This window comes from Passer montanus, unplaced genomic scaffold (genome assembly GCF_014805655.1).
Source record: "Passer montanus isolate IOZ18808 unplaced genomic scaffold, ASM1480565v1 scaffold60, whole genome shotgun sequence".
In the NCBI taxonomy this organism is placed as follows: domain Eukaryota; kingdom Metazoa; phylum Chordata; class Aves; order Passeriformes; family Passeridae; genus Passer; species Passer montanus.
Genome location: NW_024371038.1, coordinates 1,645,913 through 1,665,326, shown reverse-complemented (window position 1 = coordinate 1,665,326; position 19,414 = coordinate 1,645,913). Strand labels below are relative to the sequence as shown.

The window sequence follows — 19,414 nt, the reverse complement described above, 5'->3', positions numbered from 1 at the left end:
ATCTTAATGTACCCAGCTGCAGATGCATCATCACCTAGAAAATGGGCAATCTGATGAAAAATTACTCTTGGTTCCGGTGGAGCTGATTGCTGAATGGCCCTTTTCTTTTCCCTTACCCACACTGGAAAAGGGAAAGGGAGAAATGTGTGTACTAAGATTGCTGAGACAGGGAGAGCATCTCAGAGATACTGCCTTGAGAGTAGCTGTGAGTATGGAGCAACGTGGGAAATGAGAAAGAGAGACTGAATGGAGTCTGTGTGTGAAACAATCCTGTAGTCAAATCCCTTCATCCCTCCCCAGTTCTTTTGTGGGGTTATTTTTGTGCCACACAAGGGTCAGAAGGCTTTTTGCCAAAGCTGGTGTAAGGTTTTGCCTTACCTCATGATGCCGTAAAGTTGTGAATTTTTAAAGATCTCCTAGAAGGTGGAAGGAAAGCACTTGACACCAAAAACCCAAAACAGCCTTTCCTTCAAGAAGTTGAGCTGTTACAATTTGGGGGACTGAATAAGCAGTAAGTGAAGACAGATGTTTTGTAGACATGAGTAAACAAAGAAAACTGACAACTGATAGGTAAAGCAAATAGTGATTGTCAAGCTGGGAGGAAGAATGAGAAGGTTGCCTGCTCCCAAAATCCAGTGTGCTGCCAAGAGCTTCTGAAAGCCTTAAAATAAAATAAATATGCATGTTGGACCAGAAGTGAAATGACTGGCCAAAAAAGTTTGGAACAGTCTTTTGGCTTGACAGTGGGTTAACAAGCAGTAAGTCAGCAAGGAGTAATTCCTTTATACTTATTTATTTAATGTCATTTTTCACACAATATTTATTTGTGTTTAGCTCTCTCAAGACCTGTCAGTGTTTGCAGAATAGAAAAAAAAATTCTTATTCCTCATCATGCTCATGATTTTCTTTAATAACATTTAAACTATGTGCTCTTTTCAAATCAGAACTGCCAAAAATTTGGCCATTTTGCTTGCAGGTTGCCTTTTATTAGTGATAGGCTTGAATGTAATTTTTAGCTGACTATTTAAAACCACTTTAAGATTTTTATTTTACACTTGAATTTATAATACTTTTGACAGATCACATGCATTACTACTTAAAAATAAAAAGATTAATTTTTATTAATTAAATAGTAATGGTGGTTCATTAGCAGAGGCACTGTGCTTTGGAACTCTACTCCAATCTGACCTCTATTAGCAGCCTGACAGATAAAAATACAGCCATGGTGAATTAATTGCTGTGAGGCAAAACATCTTGAGAACTTGGCACACACAGGACTTTCTGCAGAAATGCTCTTTCTCCATACCCTGTCTGCCCTGGCTACTCGCCAGGACCATCTTGGCTCGTCCGTGAATCTCAAACATGGCTAGAAACACTACAAGGTGTGTAATGAATTTTCAAGATGTACAGTGTGTTCAGGTTGATGCTTTTGGTTCCAACTTATAAATCACTCTCAAGGAAATCTCAGGCACTTCTCATAATTTAGCACTGAAACTAAGCCAACATCTGTCTATTCTTAAAGTTTGCTATGAATACATTCAGTAAACAGAGAAAGGGAAACTGGGAAAGGTGACCTTTTTCCCACTTAAAGTGTAAATATCCATTTGTTTCAGTGGCTCTTTTCTTTTAATATTGCAGCAAATCCTTAACTTTTCCTTACTCTAAATTTTTGTTGTGTCTTAAGGTATTTTTATTTACTTAGTGTAAGCATGTCCATAGCGAAAGTAGCCTCAGCAAAACGCTGTAGAAAGTGCCTTTGTCTGCCCAGCCAATCTTATTTAATCAGTGCAACTATTAGATACTACAAGTCATTTTTAATATAGGTGTTTCTCTGAAGTTGTTCCAGTGAGAGGTGGAAATAGATGATCTCCTATGCTGCTGTGCAATGTTGTTTATGAAAACTAGTCTTCAGCTTTCCCTTATGAAAAAAAATCCTAAAATATAAGTTAGGGGGACCTTAAACTCATCTGGTCCTAACTTCTGCTGAGGTCAGAGTCAATGCTGAAGTCACTTCAGGTTGTTTGGTTCTGTCCAATTGATCTTTGAAAATCTCCAAGAATTGAGATTATCCCATGTCTCTGCCCCCTGGTCCAACACTTGGCCACTTTTGTGGTGGGAATGCTTTTTCTTTGTAGGAAGTTGAAATTTCTTGTGCTGCAGCTTGTGACTGTTACTCCTCAGCTTTTCTCTGTTTTCCCTATGGCCTCAATTCAGACCATGGACAATTTTATTTAGATTCCCCCAAACCTTCCTGTCTTTAAGCCAAGCAAATGTTGTTTCTTCAGCCTTTTCAGTATGTTTTAGCTCCTGATCTTCTTGTTCCATGTTTCCATGACTGCATTTTGTTTCAACATCTGCAATATTTCTGCACCTTTCACAAACACTCAGGCAGACAGCTTTACCAATCAATCCTATCAATGCCGTAAATGCTGTCTTACTTTGAGATCCTAGAGAAAGGTTCCTGGGATATGTGGTTTAGCTCCTACTCAAGGCTTTGTAGTGCTTCAGCTGCATCATAAGGGGTGTAACAGTGTCTTTATATTCATCCTGAAGGAAGGTGTCTATGCCCACCAACTTCAGCTTGCCCAAATCTGATTTAGGCAATAAGAAATTAATTGGGTCACCTTCAACTGCTGACTTACCCAAAGGTGGCTTTGATTTCTTTTCCCAGAACAGATAGGATTTCAGTTTATTAGGATCTTAGATAATTGTGTTTCTACCCATTTGGTGAAGATATTTAGCCAGGTAAAAAATGGAGACACTGTATGGCCCAGAGTGAGGAAAGGCTTAAAGAATATTGCTCACATTGAATGAGAAACTAGAGAATCCAGCCCTGAATAAACCACTGCCCATTCTTCCCTGTAGGAAGATCTATCCAGATTTCTATATGTCAAAGCCAAATCTATAGAATATCAATCAGTGGGACAGCTGTCTGCTCTGTGGAGTGCATTTTTAATTCCATGTTTTGTCATGGTAGCTGCAGCCTTATGCACTTTAGGGGGAGGGATGAGCCAGAAGACAGGACCATTACCCTTGGGTCCTGACAATTCTTCTCTTTCCTTGCTCCTCACCACTTCCACTGCTCCAGAGTTCACCTTATCTGTGGCTCTAACAAGTAAACTGTGTGGAGGGAAAGGAGGCATTGCTGTGCTATAAATAGCTTGTCCTTTCTTATAAACAAAGCAACCCTTCCCTCATGCTTTGATTTGAACTTTTTATAAAGAGCAAAAGCATGGATCTATTGCAGAAAAAGTCCTTTCTTATAAACAAAGCAACCCTTCCCTCATGATTTGAACTTTTTATAAAGAGCAACAGCATGGATCTATTGCAGAAAAAGTTTTCTAAAAAAAAAAGAGTAATTCTCTGCTCAAAAAGTAGACAGGATTAGCTAAATAAATAAGGAACTAACCAAAGTATATTCACTGATCACTGGAAAGTTTAAAGGGAGCAAATGAGGATTTCTCACTTTCAGAAGTAAATTTACCTACAATGAACATTTTGTGGACCTTTCTGTATGTTTGTTTAGTTTAGCTGGGGTTTTTTTAACATGGAAATTTTGCTCTGGCTTTAATTATTTGTTTGATTTATGTGAAAGATCAGTGCCTTCCAGGAGGGATTTGGTGGCCTTACTGGGTGAAGTGTATATGCTCTGAGAGGTACAGATTTGGTAAAATGTTGTGTATACCTTTGTTTATATGAATCTGAATGTATGATCTTGTAAATTAAATCAACAGTGTGCCTTTATTTCTTTTTACAGCAATAGATGTTCTTCATCAACTAGGCCTTGTGAAAGATGTCCAAGAGCCTTCAGAGACAGCAGTGCCCTCAACATCCTCTCTGTTACCTCAGGGTGTTCGTCTGACTGCATCAGGAGTGGTGCTAAGCAATGATGCACATATCGAGTCCCGCGTCCCTCAAGTCATCCCATCAAACCTAGGGCATCAGTTCACCTTATTGGTTGGGTTGTACTCTTACAGAGCCAGTGATGCTTTTCTTTTCAGCGTTAGGAACAAGAGCAGGCTGCAGTTTGGTGTGCAGCTGCTGCCCAGGAAGGTAGCGGTGTACACCGGAGGGAAGCAGCCCGTGTACTTTGATTATTGTGTTCATAATGAGCAGTGGCACTCATTTGCCATTGGCATTGGGGACAAGACTGTCTCGCTGTTTGCTGAGTGTGGGAACAAGCGCTACAGCAGTGAAGTAATTTCTGAAGTGGAGACATTTGACTCAGAGGGTGTATTTACCCTGGGAAGGATGAGCTCTCACTCTGTCAGCTTTGAAGGAGTTATATGTCAGCTCGATATTATTCCCTCTGCAGAAGCCTCTGCAAACTACTGTCGGTATGTGAAGCAGCAGTGTCGCCAGGCTGAAACCTATCGATCCCTGCCTGGGGCTCCGCTTCTGCCAGAGGGGCTGGATGCTTTTGCAATGATCATTGATGAGGAAAACCAGGAAGATATATCAGCTTATAGATGGAAAGAGGTATCAAACATGCCTGTTACCAACGTTGCTCAGATTCGCTTTTTACCAGACCACTTTGAGTTAAGAAATGCCTCTGTATGGGAGTTTGCAGAGAACAAACCTCTGTTGCTGGAAGCTTTGCCTCAAACAGAACTCCAGGAGAATATCGACCTGGCTCTTCAGCAGCAGGAGATGAGCAGAAAAAGAAACATCACTAAAACCCCTGCAGGATCATATCCAAATAGTTCAGCTAATACCACAGGAGATGCAGGCAAACATAGTGAGCCTTCTCTGATCTCCTCTGTAAAACAGAGTAAAACTAAAAGCAAGAGAATGGAAAAAGCAAAACAGCATTTGGATGTACTAAACAAAAAGCAGCAAACCTTCAGCACAACCCCGTACAATTTGCCTGCTGAGCTCCCTCTGGACAATCAACTCCATCCGGGGCAGGAAGGTGCATTAGATGCTGAAGAGACTTACCATACAGAAAACACTTATGCAAATGGTATTGATAATTATGCTTATGACTATGAAGATCTTGGCAAAATGTTTGAAAGGGGAAGTGTCAGAGGTCCAAAGGGGGAAACTGGACCTCCTGTAAGTTATCTTTATTACTATTTTTACTATATTGAGGCAGCATACGTTTAACAGAGGCTTTGAAAGGAACCTTTCCAGGCATGCCAAAGCTGTGACTGTGGTTTCTCCCAGCTGTATTGTACCAATGTTTATCTGCCTTAAATGTGTCTTTTTCTCACATGTAATTTTAATATGTGTTATGTACTTTTATTTACTGGAAGAATATAAAGACATCAAGATATTCACCTCTGGTGAAGTGGTAGGCAACCCAGACTTCTTTAAAACTTGGAATGCAGCTGGATATTTGTAACTACTAATTACAGAGAGTGCTCACGTAATAAAATTGCAGGCTAATTCAATGTAGTTCACAAATAAGGGTGCTGGTCCATAAAAAGAACAACCAGGCTGCTTAGAAGACTGACACAGTTGTCTTGGTTGAGCAAGGCAGTCACAATTTATAGTTGTAGAAATAGACCAGCTGCAGAATCTAGCCTGCAATCAACCCAAGGTTATGGGGTTAAGCAAACCTGCATGGAAAACGCTTTTTAGAACAGTCTTACAAGATTTTGAGGTATTTTTTCAGTTCACAGGGTAAGTGATTGTTGATACAACTGCAAATGCACAGTAGTGGTTTTAATAGAAACTCGTTAATCCTTTGTTATTGTGTGCACAAGGCTCATAAACTTTTTAGTACATAGAAATGTGCCCATATATATGCAGCTACAGACCAGAAAGAACATCAGTTCATGCTTAGCCTGGGAAATATGATCGATCGTGCTTTGTGCTTGTGTGATACTTCGGTTAAAATTTTTAACCGTAGCATGAACTAAACAATTTCACTTGCTTTTTTTGTTTGGTTGTGATTAGATTTTCCTTTTTTTATAGTTTTCTTTTTGTATGGAAAGAGATAGTTATGTTTGAATTAGAGTAATCAAAGTAAGGGTGGATGGATTTGGGTGTTTCTTTATTTGTTTTCTGTTGCAAAGGAAGCAGATAGTGTTTTAAGAAAATTTAGAAGCCACATACAGAAAAATGTTCTCACAGCCCTCATTCAATAAACCAGCAACAAAGATCAGGGATCGTAATACTTAGCAAGATTCCTTTAGGAAAATGATGGGGTTTAGTTATTAATGTAGTTTCAAGGAAATGTCTGAAACAGGGATAGGGAAGAAGACAAATTACAAAAGAAACCACACTGATTGCAACTATTTCACTTAACAAAAATATGTTTTCTCTTGTAGTCCCAGGATAATTATCTAATCAAAAGGCATCATTTAACTTACATTTTGAGAGGAGATATTAAAAACACACTGGTAGTCCCAGGATAATTATCTAATCAAAAGGCATCATTTAACTTACATTTTGGGAGGAGATATTAAAAACATACAAAACATAAAAAACATACAAAACATAAAAACCCTTCAGCAGGGTGGGGTGGGAGCTCTCTGTGCCCTTTCAAGTGCATTTTTGAACCTGGACAAGAATGCCAGGTCAAAAGTTGTCCATATATCTCCCTGCTATGTTTCTTGTGCTATTAAACGTGGGGCCTTTCTATTTCAGAAAAATAGTGGGCATTTATGCAATCATAATGAATAGAGGATGTCCTATGCTAAAAGCATGATGTGTTATGGTTTGATCTAAAGACCAGGGCTGTTACACAGATTTGTGTCCTTTAAATTGCACAGAGGGGAAGTGCAGGTATGGGTTTCAGTGTGACTTAATGTAGCATGTAGGGACATGCAGATATTCCCAACTACGTTTAAACTCCTATGTTTATTGTGATTAATTGGAGAGGAAATAATTCATATTTTTAGTTCCTTAGAACAACAGTGTTTTTCCCAGAACTGTGCATAAGTGATCAGTATTTTGGCCAAATTAATGTAATTAGTTTGATGATGCCTAAATTCCATAATCCGCACTGTCTTCTCTGCAGTGACATTACCTTTCTAAGAAAAAAAAAGTATCACACAAAACGGGAGGTTTTCAAAAATCCAGCTTTTGTCTTAATGAAGTGTTGCTTGCTAATAAAACCCTCAAGGCTGGTTGTCTTTTTTTCCTTCCTCGCTTCCCTTTTTTATCTCTTCCCTGTTTAGCAAAACCTTCCTGTTGGTCATTTCAGCCACCATAATGGCCCTTCTGGTTTTCCTGGTATTCCTTTCTGCCAGTGTTCAGCTCTGTGTGGTGGTGGGCAGTGTGGTGCTCAGTGTTTTGCCTGGTGTCTCAGCTGGGAGGGTGTCATACCTACAGAGCAGTGTGAGGAAGCCTGGTGAAAGAGCAGCTTGAACCCCTGACTGCTGCCATCCACTGACCTTCTCCAAGAGATCTGGCTTTGCTGATGCCCATATGCCCTTGCAGAAAGTACATGGCTCCTGTTACAGCTGGGGCTCTTCATTTCCCTTCATTTGATAAGGGAAATGTAATATAAGGTAGTGGAGATTTTAGTTTAGAGCACTCATTTGTATTTGAGTACAGTGAAGTTGATCCTGGGGTTTCAAATCTGAACAGCAGTCATTGTATAGAAAAAGAAAGGTTGCTGTGTTCAAAACAACCAGATATGCCGGGGCTGTTACACTGTCTCTTATGGCGACTAATAATCTAATTCATTTGCAAAATAAACATTTAGTCATATACTAGCATCTTGATAAGTCTGCATTATCTTTAAAGAGACTGATATTCATTATATAGAAGGGCAAATGGGCTACCAGTTATTCTTAGTAGAAGCTTTTAATAGGAAACTGAACAGTAATTTGTCCACATTTATTTTCTATATTTAATATTTGTAATTTCTGTGAGGTAGTATTTTGTTTTTTCACAGTTACTTCAACCTTTCTGAAATGTCTGGGATGCCAGCAAGTTTATTGAAGAGGCTTAATTATTCTCTATCCTTTGTTTAGAAACACATTGCACTTGCTTTCCTTATCAAATCTTTTCTTCCTTTAGTACCAATACACTTGAGTAAAAGTTACTATCCAGATTGTTAGCTCCAATTCCTCTGATACAAGATACTTTCTACACAGAAATCTGATTTGCAGTCAGATTAAAAACACACTTTCTTGTAGTTTCAGAATTGGTTTTCAAATTGAGGTCAGCAGGAGCACAAGGTTGTCAGTTAGCAAAACTGGTCTCATGCGATACTGTCCTTGTGCCAGGTTTTAGCCTCACCTGCTTTGATTTTCTATCACCAGGGTCCTCCAGGTCCTCCAGGTTTACCTGGTCCTTCAGGGAAGAGAGGTCCTCGGGTGAGTAAAACATCTGTGTTCTTCTGCACCTCTAGGCAGGTCACTAATAATCAGACTGGAGTTTGCATAATTTTGTTTTTCTCAACTTTATTCATATGCTTAGTGATTATGAAAGTGTGTGATTCTGAACATTTGGCAGATAGGTTAAAGCAAGATAAACAGACTGTTTCTCCTGCTCTGAGCTTCCAGCATAGTTAATTCCATGTATGGATGCATACACTGAGCATTGTTATATTTGTACCTGGCTTTTGCTGCTCCAGAATTAACTTCTAGTTTTTCCATGCTGCTCCCATCTGCTGCAATCTAAAGCCACATTCATTTGTTTTGGAGTGAGGGGGAGTGAGCAATGCAGCCTCAGAGGAGCAGGCACAGATACAAAATTAACCACTGCAAGACAGCGTGGAGGGGGAAAGTAATCCCAAAAATCTCTTCCAGTCTCTTGAGCTTCAGCAGCTTGATGCTAGGTTGCTGTCAGGCTGCTTTGCTAAGGAATGAGCTACAGTAGGGAATGGTTTATCTGGTGTGAGTGGGTGCAGCCCAGCAGGAGCAGGAGCAGCAGCCTTGCCCTGTGCCTGGGCACAGAGCAGGGGCTCTGCCAGTGACCTGTGCCCCCACTGCCATGAGCAGGGGAGAACAGGGTGCAGTGGAGGCTGAATTTGTGTTTGTGCAGTTGTGCACTAAAACTCCTTGAGCAGTCCCTGAGGTTGTGGTTGATCAGGGGGGTTTTAGGGGAAGGGCAGCTGGGGGGAGCAGCTGAAGGTTTGGTGTGGGGATGATTTCAGGCTGTGGTAGCTGGGGATGTGAATGGTTGTGGCTGGAGTCAGCAAGGCAGATGGGAAGTGGGAGAAAAGGGGCTCACATCAGATGTGTGGGAGGAGTTTTGGTTCAGCCTTTGAGGAAGGTTTAAACAAGATGCTGCTCAATAGCCTGTTGAAAGCCAGAACAGCACAGGGTGTTCTAAACTTGGCCTGATGGGTGGGAAGGGCACTGGTCAAAGAGACCAAAAACCAAACTGATGTTCCAGAGCATTTTGGAAGCAAAGGGAGAAGAGGCACATTTAAAAGTACAAAATGAAAAGTATTCCTTCAAATTAATCTCTTCACAACTTCTTGGATCCTTCTGTGAAAGAGCTGACAATTCTTACAAGTCAGATTTTTTGTGTTGCACACTGCCTCTGGCAAGGATGTGTCTGGCATCAGAGGCAGGATCTCACATATCCAGGTAGATCCTCACAACTGGAAAGTTTTCTCTGTTTTAGAGGAGGCTGTTCATATGTTTAAAGCCATGCCTGTTGGTAAGATTGCCCTTGCCCAGCTGCAATTTGTTTGGGATTTTTTTTCTGAAGGTCTTTTTACAGGTATAGAGTATTTAAAAGCACAGTGCTCTACTGTGTGAGGTCTCTGGGGTAATTATTGTGTAGGATACACTTTCCAGTGTGAAGGGACAGCTTACAGTAAGGTGCCTGGAGAAGTATGAAAATAGCTGAGATGACTATTTACTAGTAGTTCTGAGTTTAAAGTATATTTATACAGGCCAAGCAAGTCTATAAAACTGTTTATTTGATAAAAAAATAAATGGTTTTGAAATGTCAGTGTTCTTTACTTTGTACAATACTGATAAATTCAGGCAGGTGCAGCTAGTGATGATGTAAGTTATGACAGGAGTTTTGTGAGCCCAAAAGCCTGTGTAACCTTTGTTGACTCAAAATTCAGACCCTCATCTAGCAGCCTGCCCTGTGACATCTGTTTTCCTTTGCATGAGTTGCCATTTGTGATCCTGAAATGTGACTCAAGGTGTCAAAGGGAAACAGCAGAGTGCAGAGCTGCATTGCCCGGGCCTTCTTCAGGGTGTGTGTCCAAAGTGACCCTGACAGAGACCCACATGGCTGGGACTCTTGGGGCATGTATGGTTAATGGTTAGAGAATACATTGAAAACCGATTTTGACTCCTGCAGTTGTATGGTAAAGAAGCTCATGTGTGACAGTGTTTTCTAAGTGTCTTGGCTTGTTCCAAGTTTCTTGATAGTGAAGTTTCAGAAGTAGAGATGTCATGAAACTCCTCTGATGCCTCATTCCATGAGAATCCTTTTGCAGTTCTGTATTCCAGGTCAGTAACGCTGCAGCAGCAAAAGCAGGAGCCACTGCAGCACTGCTGGCACTTTCTATTTGTTTCCTTTCTCCTAAATCCCTGAGAGTGCCTCCAGAGCTGCCAGTGTGCAAATTAATCTCTCAAACAGCACGTGGGATTAGCATTTCTGTGGGGTTATGTCAACATTGTCATGAGTGAGAGGGAGCACTGAAGAGATGCAGCTTTCAGTGTTACTGCAAGGTGTAATTGGTAAATGAGCCCTCTTTTGGGGGAAAGACAAACACTGAGTTTATCTGTTGTTACACCACGGAGTGTACAAGAAAGTCCAAAAGTATTCTTATTATATTTGGATTTTGGAAGAATTTTGGCCTTAGTGAATGCAACAGAAGCTTTGTTGCCAGTTTTTCAGGGACAGATTTTCACCAGTTGGGTCCTTCAGCACTTGGAAGATGAATAGCTGCTGACAACCATTGCAACAAATATTTTCCCTAATGTGCAATTTTTCAAGGAGTGAAGATTGCTGAATGTGTTGCAGGAACAAACATTTATACTGGACAGTGTAGATAGTCTTGATAGCTTATTCTGTTCCTGGAACAGTTGAAGTTGAATTGTTTTAGTAACAAGTCCATTTTCTACACTGGCTGTGGGAGAATCAGGAGAGTCTGTGATTTTTTTTTTTTTTTAAAGAAGGTGGGATACATTGCTTTGAGACACCTTCTAAGTCAGCAGGAACTCATCCACTTCCTTCATTTTCAGTGTGTAGCTGGGTACCTCAGAATGTGATTTTTTCTGATTTTTATTCCATGCCTTCAAGTGTTGTAGCTGGAGAGCAACGTTGCAGTGACTATGCCAAACCTGTTAAGAATTACCTGGGAAGACAATAGAAACTGAGATTTGTAATAAAAAGGGGGTACTCTCCTTCATTTTTAATTTTTAGGAAGATGCGTATGTTTTATTTCTTGTGAATTGTTTGAAAATCCTAACCAGTGATTCTAAAAACAGGAAAGATGCAGTAGAATTGTTCTCTGCAATCCATTCACATTTGTTCAGTGGTGTACAGAGTCATCCCAGTCATTGTTCTGTTCATTTGTTTGGGTTTTTTTTAATAGGGTATTCCAGGACCACATGGGAACCCAGGTCTGCCAGGATTGCCAGGTCCCAAGGTGAGTTTATTTATCCATGGTGACATGTAAATGCATGAACTTTTTGATGCTTTTTGGAAGCCCCAGAACTGTTTCCTACAATAGAAGTAATTGGCCTACTTTTGTTTACACGTGGAGACTGCTACTATAAACATGTTTTAAGTAAATGTAATCAATCAAATTGAACTTCAGATCAAAACAAAATAGGAGATTATTCAGTAGAAAGAAAATCACCTATGTGTGCAGAATAATGACTTGGAAGTGGTTATCTTTGCAAGTAATCTGTACTTCCCCAAAGAGTTCCTATAAATCACCTCAGCCTCTGATAAACTGAGGTTTAAATGCTTAACTGCTGTAAACTTTTGCTTTGTTAAAAAAAAGGAAAAGTGTAGACTGTCAGTCCCTGTCAATTGGTATTTTATTGTCCATGTCCAAGCTTTGCTATTTAAATATTCTAATATCTGCGACATTTTTATTTATTAATATGCTAGAATAATTTTCTGAAGATTTATGGAAGTTATATTTATAGTCAAAGACAAAATACTGGACTTAAAGCTCAAATAACATCTTCAACCTTGTGTAACATGGGCCCTTTAAATAGATTTGACAGATTTGTGCAGTTGCAGAATGCCTTCAACTCAAATTTAGTTTGAACAACTTGATAGATCTGTTAGGAAAAAGGCAGCACCATGATTTGTTTAGTATGATTCCTAATTGCAGGAATCTGACATGTCATGACAGGTGCTAAAATCTGCTTGAGGACATAAAAAGAAATTGAATAAAGCTTTCAGTGCCAAGTGCTGTAAAACCAAGTGATTCTGGCTTTTGTGTGTTTGTTTTTATCTAGTTCTATAGGGACAGTTAAGGATTCATAATTAATTTTTACTATATTTATGCTGGCTTTGTAATAGAATACATTGCTAGGAAAAGAATTAATTTTAACCAATTACTCCTAGGCTCTGTTTTATAATTTATTTTCTCCCTCTGCTGGATGACAATTTTGATCAGTTCTGTAGCTCTGTCCATTAGTTTAAGAATAGAAGGAATTGTACATGTGTGTATGTACCTATATTTTATTTCAATATAAGTATATATTTTTTATTAAGTATATATTACTAGGTGCTTAATGATCTCTGTAATTTCTGTTAGATTACAAGTTATGCTTTTGATACAGGCATATTCTTAAGTGGTTTTCTCTAAATAAAAATCAACTAGGTGCTCCTGAAGCTTTGTCTATGAAGATCCAGTTGACCACACTGAAACAAACACTTTTGTTTGATATTAAACCTGGCAGATGAGTTGCAAGAATTTTCCAGCAGTAGATGAAGGCAGAATTGTATTCTGTCTTTAAGATGCATGAATGTTTCCCTCTTGTGCTGAAGGATCCTTTATGCAGCTGCTCCTGAAACAAGGCACAACTTTAATATCCTTGCAGCAAAGTGTCCAGCCCTGAGTGAGGGCCAGCAGTTCCAAGCAATGTCCAACCCCTCAGCATTTAATTCCTGATAAACACTTGGGGTGTTTTTAAAGTAATGTAAGGTATCCATGGGCTTTGGCTTTATTCTTGGCTCTTTGAAAAATAGATTAGTTAAGAAAATCTAATTTTGTGGATTCTAGCACTGTGGGAAGGCTGAGCCTGAGGAAACCTGAACAAGGTTATGGTTCATGCAGTAATACAGCCTGATAATCCTGCACATTGTTGGAGGAACAACTGGTGCCCTCAAGTGATGGACACTGGGGCAGAGCAATTTGGCTGGAGCATCTGCTCTAATCCTGCTTGGATTTACTAAAAATCTGCTTTTCAAAGTTTTGTGACTTTACAAAATTTGGAAAAGGTAAATCTCATTTCAGTGTAAACCTGCGCTATTTTATTTTCTAGTTCTTTACTGAAAAAGTTATGAGAAAAATATCTATAATGGGAAGCACATTCACATTTTTTTCTGTTCATGCTGTAATAGTTGAGAATACTTGTTATAGCATATATTATTAGAAATTCTCTCCTGATGGTATTATTGAGCTTAATTTCTCTGTGACAGGGCCCTAAAGGAGACCCAGGATTCTCTCCAGGACGAGCAAAATGTGGAGAAAAGGTATTATATACTGAATTATAGAACAATGTTTTGTCTGTCCCATTCTTGTGTGAAGTCTCGTTTAATAGTCAGATAAATTATAACAGAAAAAATGCTTTGTATTTAATTTAACACTGATATATTTTAGCAGTTAATTATGTTAGAGTGACCACTGTAGATACAGGTGACATAATGAATCCACGGAAAATTAAAAAATTTATGAAAAGTTGAAACTTAAATTATGTATTTGATTTAATTTATAAAAATGAAATGTAAGGATTATAGAACAATGAAATTGGATTAGATTCACACTGGTATAACAAAGTACAGATTCCAGTTTTCCTTAGTACCTTGCATTATTCCAGAAAGTTGTGTAAAACAGAATTTGGTGATGACAAGTGCACAAATTACTGCACGTTGTATTGTATTTAACTGCTTTTCAAAATAGCTAAAATTTGTCTTTTCACTTCAGAGGCTTTTCCTGCTACTGCCTCCTAAGCAACTTTAGCCAAACTAGTTGTTGCTTTCTCTGCCCAAATATCTGAGTATAAATATTCAAATATTCCGTTCTTCATAGAAATTGTGGGCTTGAAAGCTTGTGATTGTTTCATTTTCAGATTGGCACTACAGTTTCCTACACAGTAATGTGATAGCACTTAAAATGTAGTTGGATGTTTGCATTCTAATATGTTAGTCTGTGCTGTATGTTTAAGGATATCTTGCATTTATGTTAAGTTCTATTATGAGCATTTACTAGTAGATCAGTTGTGGAATATTTGTGCCAAGTAGGAAGCACTGTAAGATTTGAGGACTACTCTCTGTTATGAAAAAACATCAGCAAATAATTATGGTTTACTAGCTGTTGATGTGTACATAACTTATTTTTAGTGCATCCATGCTGTCAAACCCTAAAATTCACAAATATTTGTTGTCAGTGTTGATGCACCAATGAGAAATTGGAGTGCACCTTCCACAGAAATATCTTAATCTAGCCAGGTTTTTGGCAAGCAGATCATAGTGTGGTGAGCTGTACATGGCTGCCTGAAACTCGAGCTGTGTTCTTTGGCATGAACCCAAGCAGCCACAGAACATCTAAAGCCCGTATTTGTATGACTATCCCTAAATACATATAGACTGCATCTATAATCCTGAATTTTGGGATTGATATGCATTTTTATAGTTCTTATTATTTTGCATTCTTAATTTTTTCTCTCAAATCAAATTTGCTTGCTCTAATTAATAGGCTTACATTTACTTGGACAGTAATTCACTTCCAGGATGCATTCCTTGACTTACTGGGTTTGAATTCGGGCACTAGTCATGAAAGAGTGAATCTCTTCACTGTGAGTCCTGGGCAAGAAGAAGAGCTGAAAAAACCTTCCTTCCTTCCCCATCTGCAACAACCATGAAAATTTGTGTCTTTTTTCCATCTCCCCAGCATCTGAGATTCCCTGGCTCTTATTGCCATTGACCATCATGTTGTTGTGGAGTTTAAAGAACCTGAAGGGAGCAGCAGTGTTCCCCCACAGCCTCTTTGTCCTTGTGCACCTTTCACAAAGATCAGATTCATGCTGTGTTTTGACAGCACACACCATAATGGTGTCCTGGCCCTTGGCTGCTGATTGTTGGCATAACATTAAAAACAAACAATCCACAGCAGTGGTTAGATATATATATATATGTATGTATTAATTTGAGGTGAAACCACTTGTTTCTGAGGAAAGGGTTGCCTCAAGAGCTGTATGGCTTCTTCACTCCTGTTTGTGTTGGCTCAAAGTAAACACTGTGAGGTTGTGAACCAGGTTTGTTCCAGCCATGATTTGGCCATGTTGCAGGAGCAGACATGTTGCACCCAATGGTTGCAGTTGAGGAACTGTTGCATTTTCAACTTTCTTGCTCTAAAAAAGTAATAAAAATCAAACAACATTAGCTAGTTCTCCATACCAAATGTCCAAGAGTGCAGAGAAGATATTAAGTGCTACATGTTTATAACCCTGGGTGATGTTGCAGTGAAACGTATTGATTCTGGCTGTTTTGTTTTTCAGGGTGATCCAGGTCCCATGGGCTCTCCAGGCCCACCTGGGACCAAAGGCCAGAAGGTAAGATGCTGTTTCCATTTCCATGTACCTCATCCTGGCTCAAATCAGTGCCCACCAGGTGGATGTCTGATGGTCAGGAGGTGGTAGAAGAACTTTAGGCTTGCTGTTGGCACTGTGTCTACCGTGCAAAACCTCCCCTTCCAACAATTCCGTGGGATCATCATAGCAGGATGTAAATCACAGCTGTTTATGTTGGGTTCTCCAAAAGGCATGGTGTGTCCCTGTTCAGAGAGAAGTGCTACTAGGGAAGGCAGGCTTACCTGTGAAATGAAACCATTTCAATTCAATTGTGCTCAATTTCAGGACAGTTATATGCTATAACACAGCATATAAAGTGGTTTTTTATGTGTTTTTCCTTATATTAGTCTGAAGACCTCATAGGACAGAAGACCTCCCTTTCCCTCTCCCCTGAATTGAGTGGGCTGTACAGAGAGGCCAGTACCTGCCCCTGCAAGCCAGGGCACTTGGGGGAGGGTTGGCACCAAAGTCAGCCCTCCTGGGCAGGGGCTTGCCAAGGCCATGGCAGTGCCTTAGAACCACTGCAGTGCTCGGGGTTACAGTGCTGTGCAATGGCTCTGGGAAAGAGCTTTGCCAAGATTGGCTACAATTTCTGCTCTAGTTTATTCCCTATCTCTGTGTGACAATAAATCATGAGAGTCCAGGTCTATAAAATCGTGATAAAATTTGCATACTGAAGTAGAACATGGTAGGAATTGTGAAAGGAAAAGGGTTAGTTTCAACCAGAGAAGGGCTCTATATTTCATTTTGTCTTTATTTTGGCATCATGTAAGGGTAAGGCTAATAAGCAAATTTCAAAAGCAGTTATACCTATGGTAAGATCAGCATTATTCTATTAAGTGTCAGCTTTATGCTACTGAGTGTCTCCCAGTGCTGCTTCTACAGAATCCTATGTTCCTGGAGCAGAAGGAAACTCCAGTCCTGTGAGAGAAAAGAAGTATTTCCATTCCTTGGGATATTTGGGCTCAGTTGCTAGGTGAAGTCTTAGTTGTGGAATAAAGATCAGCAAACAAGATAGAATGGAACTATTAAGGAAAAATAAAACAAAGCTGTTCTCTGATGAAACATGTTTTCAAAAGTCAGCATTGTGAGGACTCCTGACAGCACATGGGAGTCCTTTTATGTGCTGCACTTACTTTCCCTCTGTAGCTGATGGTTGTAGTGTTAGTCATAACAACTTTACCTACTGGTTTTTACAGGTTACAGGGACTTCTTGGCACTCTAGTGTAGTTGCCAATGTTGTGCTAGATTTTAATTACAAATACCTAGAAATTCTGGTAAAGCAGTATGAATAGCAGTAAAATGGAAAGGCTCAGCCTAAATAGTCCTGGCTGTCATGTACAGACTGCTGTATAGAGACTTCACTCAGTCTGGGTCCCACTGTGCTGCACATGGTGGAAGTCAGACATTTAAACTTGCTACGTTTTAGTTGGCAGTAAATATTTTTTCTCTCACGCAGACTGAATTATTCTTACAACTTGCAGTGTTTTTGAAATGTGCTTGAAGTTTGTATTTGGAAGCTTCAAACCATTCTGTTCCATATTGAGCTTTTAAGTCAGACAATTAATCTTCATTAGCATTTGGAAGGTAATTAATTTTTCAAACTGGTGCATGTGAACTTGTATTCTTATTCTTCATTTTCATTTTAGCTCAGATCAAACTTAGTTATGTGTGTATGCTCAAGAATACAAATTCAAGCTGATAAAAAACTAAGAATTTGAATGGGATTAGCTAAGTCACAGGAAAAGAACCCATGTGTGAAAACTGTCTCTTTGGAATGGTACTCACTTTACCATGGTTTAGTTCCATTCCCAACCCACACAGAGTGAGTTACAATGAATTAAGGTCATGTTAACTCTGAATGAAAATATGGGCATACTATTCTAAAACATGGGTTAAGAGCAGTTTTACTCTGACAGAGGTAAAATGCTGTTGTGTAGAAACACGAAAATCGGAAATCAGTCCTTCATCTCCCTTTTTTGTGTGCCTTCTGTTGGGTCTGTCTGTACTGGTGTTAATCAGCTAAAATGACCCACTTTGAAATAATTGTGGTAAACTTTTCTTTGAGCATTTCTGTGTATAGCTTTCCTTTTGTTGTAGTACAAATAAGGAAACTTCTGAAGGGTCTCTTCTAGCTACGCCTACTTCAGTTGATCATTTAAGTATAGAGAGAAGATAAAATTCTGTAATGGATAAAATGCAGGAGATAAAGGCTTGGCTGGGACTGTAAGAAATTGTAGTTTCCTGAGGCATACTTCAAAAACTAAAGAGGAGTCACCAGTTTATGCCAAAATTGTCACCAAGCAAAATAAATTTATCTTTTAACTTTGTATATGATAATAAGATTATTTCATGCAGCAATACTGTTGTGGTCACACAGAAGCTTATCTGAAACTCTGGAATACCTGATCTGCTGAAATCAGTTGCAGAATTGCTTTTTATGCCAGTGAGCCTCAAGTCTCCGCTGAGTGATGAGTATCATCATGCTGCAAGGCAGATGGATGTTCAGCATCAGCCAAGACACTCCTGCTGCTCAGGCAGTGCCTTTGAGTCCAAGTTTATGATGGATTTCCAGCCAGAATAAGGATTGTTTTGGTCTTTTGTCTTTCAAGCTGTAGCTTTTGGATTTGTGTATTCCCAGTATCTCTTGCAAGGGATGTGGAGACCAGACACTTGGCTTCTGCATCTGTCATGTAACAGTCAAGGCTCCCTTCTAGGCCGGCTTGTCTGGATGTGTTTAGTGCAGTGGCAAGATGTTCAAGGAGGTGGTTCCTCTTTCAAGTGCACTGATGGAGGAGGCAGACTCCAGCTCCATTTTAATTCTTAATTTTTTTAGAGAGTTAAAATATGCTTGAAATAGCCGATGCACAGGGAGTGAAGTTCAAGAGTTTCATCTCTTTCTGTGGTTCTAGCCCCACAGAGATTCCTGGGATTATGTTCTCACTACCAATATAAATTCCACAGTATAAGAGCCAAAATTTGTTCTATATGGATTTTAAAAAGAGATATTTTGTGTCCTGGAAGGTCTGTCTTTCCTGAGTGCGTCCTGAACAGTCTGGCATGACCCTCTGTACCCTTCCTCTGAGCTGCCTTGTTCAGAAAGGGCATTGTGACAAGGATTTGGGATGGGGAAATGCACAGTACAGAATCTGATCCACAGACAGCATCCCATGTATTCATTTGTTTGAAAGAGTACAAGTCTGAAACTGCCTTTAAGCATACTGATGTCTTGAAATTGTCTAAATTGCCAAGTTTCCTTACTTCTTTTCTCTAGCTTGGTTTTCATATGAGCTGCTAAAAGTAAACCATACCAATTCTTCAGGCAGACAAGTCTGGATTTTTTTCTTTGATATAGAGTAGAATAGAATAGAAAGAGAAGGTGCATTTTGTTTAATTGTATTTATCACAGATATCTTTCTCTACCTGTAGGGTCTTAAGGGTTACCCAGGACTGCAAGGGCCACGGGGTGAGCAGGTAAGGGATGCAAGCACCGTGCTCTGTACTCTGCAGGTGAACCATTAGAATAGGAGAATGTATAATCCATTGTAAGTGTTCTATACAAGCAAGCTGTGTAAACTGCTTAAGGAAATGTTGGACAAGTTTTGAACAAGAATTCAGATTGTGTTGTGGTCCGTATGGTAAAAAAGTAGTCTAAATGAAATGGAAAAGCTTATTCAGCTTGTTTTTTTACTACCACACCAACTGGGAGGGTGTTGATGTAAAAT

The 19,414-nt window shown here is 39.4% G+C and overlaps 1 protein-coding gene across 5 annotated transcripts in view; it reads left to right on the top strand.

The window, feature by feature from the left end:
• Nucleotides 1-19,414, top strand: part of COL24A1 (collagen type XXIV alpha 1 chain) — a 134,247-nt gene that overhangs the window by 25,673 nt on the left and 89,160 nt on the right. For all 5 annotated transcript variants that reach the window (XR_005629612.1, XM_039727204.1, XM_039727205.1 and 2 more), the window contains 6 exons: nucleotides 3,758-5,055; nucleotides 8,220-8,273; nucleotides 11,471-11,524; nucleotides 13,540-13,593; nucleotides 15,618-15,671; nucleotides 19,119-19,163. Coding sequence is in view for 4 of the 5 variants with exons in the window: in XM_039727204.1 (XP_039583138.1) it covers nucleotides 3,758-5,055; nucleotides 8,220-8,273; nucleotides 11,471-11,524; nucleotides 13,540-13,593; nucleotides 15,618-15,671; nucleotides 19,119-19,163 (1,559 nt within the window). In the remaining variant the exon portion in view is untranslated. The remainder of the gene's footprint in view (nucleotides 1-3,757; nucleotides 5,056-8,219; nucleotides 8,274-11,470; nucleotides 11,525-13,539; nucleotides 13,594-15,617; nucleotides 15,672-19,118; nucleotides 19,164-19,414) is intronic.